Source organism: Microtus ochrogaster, unplaced genomic scaffold, assembly GCF_000317375.1.
Source record: "Microtus ochrogaster isolate Prairie Vole_2 unplaced genomic scaffold, MicOch1.0 UNK44, whole genome shotgun sequence".
NCBI classification, from domain to species: Eukaryota; Metazoa; Chordata; class Mammalia; order Rodentia; family Cricetidae; genus Microtus; species Microtus ochrogaster.
The window spans coordinates 1163588-1167935 of record NW_004949142.1 but is presented as its reverse complement, the minus strand read 5'-3'; the positions used below and the strand labels follow the sequence as shown (position 1 = coordinate 1167935).

The following is a 4348-nucleotide window of genomic DNA, read 5'->3' as shown; positions in this document are numbered from 1 at the left end:
TCCCGCACTTCCTGTACCCTTAGGCGAGACCAACGGCCCAGATCCATAGAGACTTCCGTACTTTCTGGGTTTGTGATATATGTCCATAAGGAATTTAATTTCCTAATTAACTTTGTTTGTGTTAGTACCTAGAGGATGAAAGCTTTTCTTTAGCCCAGGCACTCATGAGTGCCAGGCAGATGCTCTAACGCTGAGCTAAATGACAAATCCTCATATAAGTTTCTGTCACCTTCATTCAATTCAAGAATTAAAACATGAAGATCCAGATATGTTTGTGTGTTTAAAGATTTTTCTTAATTATAGAAAAATAAGTACACAGATGCTCATGTAAGTAAGGTCAACTAAAGCAAACATTTGTTTAAAGTCCAAATTCACAAGTGCTGAGAAATACGAGTGTGAGTTTGGAGATTAAGCTGGTCATTTCCCCTCTGAGGAACAGGACGGCTAAGGGGTGCTGAGTAGTACCTGGACAGTGGTGGTGGAAGTCCGACCACCTCGGGGACTAGAGGCACTGTGTCCAGAGTCTGTGAGGTTGTGAGGATGTCACTGATGCTCTGCTCCTGTGGCTGGCTCTCCCCTTCAGGGAGTCTCTCTCCAGCTTCAGTCAGCTCCTGCCCAGCTTCGATCCCAGGTTCACCTTCAGCCCCTCGCTCCAGGCCTGGCTGTGAGAGTGCAGAGCTGTACATGGAGTCCCCCAGGGGGCGGCTGGTGTCAAAGCACTCAGGCAGGATGATGATATAGTCTTCGGAGGAAGCAGAAGACTGACTCTGAACTTCATCTTGGAGCTCCTCTTCTTCCTCAGCAATGTGGACAATCTCTTCCCTCTCATCTCCAAGTGGTCCTTCTTCAGGCAAGGCAAATTTCACTAAGGAACAAAAGTAACCCTGTGAACAGACCTTGTGGGTCATGAGCTGGCAGAAAAGCCAGAGTGGAAAGACCCAGAGGGATGGGTGCTGCTGGAGCCGTAACTGTATTCTATGTTTCAAGATCACGCCAAAACAAATAGAACGGAAGTCAACAGGTCTGTGGGTGGAAATGGCCAGACTTCCTATGAGCAGTGGAGTCTTACAGCCCCTTTCTCTTCGTCATGACAGCTCTATCCCAGCAGGTAAACCAGCTACCAGGGCTAAGAAAAGGCATCATGTGGTGAGCACTTTGGGTTGTATGCTTGCTCTCTGCCTTTGGAAAGTGATGCAGTCAGAAGAGAACACAGGGAACCACGGGGGTGAGGAAAAGGGTGGCCCAAGAGCCTATCTGAGCAATACCTATCAACAGTTTGCTTTGTCCTTCCACAGCTTTCTGCCATTTTTAAAAAATGATTTATCTCATGTGCACTGGTGTTTTGTCTACATGTATATCTGTGTGAGGGATTCTCTGGAAAGGGAGTCACAGACAGCTGTGAGCTGCCATGTGGGTACTGAGAATTTAACCCCAGTCCTCTGGAAGAGCAGCCAATGCTCTTAACCACTGAGCCATCTCTCTAGTCTCACCTTACTGCTATTTTTATATATGTGTAAAAAAAGTATTCATGTGTGTGTGTTCACTTTAAGCAAAAAAACCAACAGTCATGTTTAAAGACATATAGACCAATTCTTCTTTTGTATATCTATGGTGCATGCTGATTACACCTGTATATGTGTGTATGTAGCTCAGGGGAGGACACCAAATGTCTTCCTTTATTGTTTTCTACTTTTTTAGAGACAGGCCTCTCACTTAACTTGAAGCTCGGCATTTTGATTAGGCTGGTTGGCTACGAGCTCCAGGATTTGCCTGTCTCAGTTCTCTGACATGGGTTACAGGGGTCACAAGCAGTCAGGGCTCTGCTTGGCCTTTAGAAGAGTATTGAGGACTCGAACTCAGGTCCTCTTGCTCACACAGCAAGGACTCATACCCTAAGAAACTGAACTTTTAGGTAGTTTTGAGACATATGGTACTGGCTCTATTAATTTGGTACTAGCAATCTGTTGTGAAGGTAGCGTGTGAGTATAAGTGTGCAGGCAGATAATGGGATTGTGAATGGAGGCTACAGGAGACGTAGTTCCCTAGAAGCCCCCTGCCCATTTTTTTTGAGACAGTGTTTCACTATGTAATTGGCCCCAAACTCAGAGATGTGCCAATATCTACACCTCAAGTACTGGGATTAAAAGCACATGCAAAAATGTCTGTCCATCTGCCTTACGTTTTGGTACAGGGTCTGTCACAGCACCTGAGATTTTTAGTTAGGTGCTAGGGACTGAGCTGAGCCTCCTCATGATTGTAAGACTATTAACAGCCACCTCTAGAACCCATGAGGTTTTTTTTTTTAAGTTTTTGTTTCTTAGAGACAGGTTTTCTCTATGTAGCTGTGGTTGTCCTGGAACTTGATCTGTAGACCAGGCTGGCCTCGGTAGGCGCCTACCCGTGCCTCCTGAGTGCTGGGATGAAGGGCGTGCACTACCACCTCTGCCATGAAGGTACTTTTTTATGCTAAAATTTAACCCTGGGAAGCAATGTGGTACTCCTGTGTTGTCCTACATTTTCTGGACTGCTGCCCTTGGGAGAAAGCAGATGACTCGTTTGCCAATGGGAGCATCTACTGAGGAGCTGCCAACTTACAGGAAGAATCCTTTCTGCAGAATCCAGGCAACATAACCGGTTGCTGTTCCTCTGTGGTCTGCAGCTGTAATTCCCCTGAGACAGTGCAGAAATGAGTTAGGGTGGCTTCCTTGTTCCTGGTATTCTAGTCAGAATCCTAGCTTAGTCAAAAGCCAACGTCATCAGAGTTTCGAACAAAGATCAGTCTCCCTCCCCTCTCGGCACAGAAGAGCATCTTTCAGTGTCCAGATGCCACATTGCTAGCTGGTGGAAATATAGGGACACTCACTCTGTGGGGACCTCTGCCTACAAGGTGGGTTGTGGTCCGGAGCAGCATCCAAGGTAAGGGATCGGATTACAGTCTCACACACAAACTGAGTCCCACTCAGGTCTTCCTCTGTTTCTTCCACTGAAGCAGGAGCCTCAGCCTTCCTCTTTGTTGATACGGTGCAATCTGAAAGACACACAAAGCTTGTCTGTCACTTGTGTTGAAAGAGTTGAGAGCTTTCACCAGTCGCTGCACACTAAGCCTGGTGAGGTACGAACAGCTGCTCTTGCTCTCACGAGGGAAGACGTAGAGAGCACGCGAGAGGTGCTGCAGGACATCAGTTTGCATGCTGAGGAGAAGTTAGTGAGGAACGGGTGTATGGAATAGGCGTGGAATGGGAAGGGAAGGTACAAGTGCTTTATAGACATTTAACCCCTTACCAGGAAGTGCTTTAAATCCCGCCCCTTCACTCTCTTCCTGTATTTGCCCCAAGCCTGGCTTCTCTATTAAAGGACTGTCATGTGGCAGAGGAGACATGCAGGGAGTCATATCTGGAGAATGAAGACAGGAAAACCATCAACTGAGAAAAAGCACGATATCACAAACAAGTGTCCAGAAGCAGCAGTTGGTAGGTTTTTTGCTTTCTATGGGGTTAAAATAAACCCAAATATGCTCCACCACCTGTCATAAAGAACTTCTCCAGATCACCAGAAATGCAACTACCTCTCACCAATCAATGCTGGGTCACAAACATGTAAATGGCCTAGCAGGTCAAAGCCAAGATACCAATCTACGAGTAAAGGAACAAAGGGAGAAAAATGAAGAAGGGGTTCCTTTACAGAAGTCCTGCACACTTGTACTGTGGCACTGACAGACAGCGGGGAAAGGAGGAGATGGACCACGGGTGCAGCTTTACTATCACATGGGAGGAGCCCTCCCCTTCCAGTGCCTCAGACTGTAACACCAGCACCTAAACAGATGAGCCAAGAAGACATGCTTACCCACAGGGGTGTTGTGGGGCACTCGCTCCAATTCCTGGACAATGTTTATATCCAGCAGCTCAAAGGACAGCAGGTCCTAGAAATAAAAATGGCCAATAACGGTGTCTGCAGTGCAAGTGAGAGCAACGCCCTGTTGCAACTGGGCCTACAGGCCTTCTGGACACTCCTTGGGCTCAATGCTGTTCAAATTCATGCCCCTCTTCAATCAAGTGGAATTAAAAAGAGCGAAATGGGAACCAACGTTCTCAAATGTCTAACTGCAGGGAGGAGAGGAAACAGCGGGCAGGCCGGTGAAGCAGCCTGATATGCAGAGGGCACTAGAGGGAAGCTGTGGGGAAGCACAGCCTGAGCTTCAAACTCATGAGGAACAGTTTAGAAACTTATTTATAGATTTACAGATGATCACATGCCCATTAAATACAGTTGACTGGATCAAGCTTTTTTCTTTTCTTTTCTTTTTTTTTTTGGTTTTTCGAGACAGGGTTTCTCTGTGGCTTTGGAGCCT

At 46.7% G+C, this 4348-nt stretch overlaps 1 protein-coding gene across 2 annotated transcripts in view; it reads right to left on the bottom strand.

Annotated features, from left to right (window-relative positions):
- Positions 1-4348, bottom strand: part of Nbr1 (NBR1, autophagy cargo receptor) — a 22400-nt gene that overhangs the window by 3309 nt on the left and 14743 nt on the right. The window contains exons 14-18 of one of the 2 annotated variants that reach the window (XM_026777013.1): positions 3844-3919; positions 3283-3393; positions 2864-3028; positions 2596-2670; positions 466-865 (exon numbers count right to left, since the gene is read on the bottom strand). In XM_026777013.1, the coding sequence (XP_026632814.1) occupies positions 466-865; positions 2596-2670; positions 2864-3028; positions 3283-3393; positions 3844-3919 (827 nt within the window). The remainder of the gene's footprint in view (positions 1-465; positions 866-2595; positions 2671-2863; positions 3029-3282; positions 3394-3843; positions 3920-4348) is intronic. The other variant, XM_026777014.1, reaches the window with a different exon arrangement.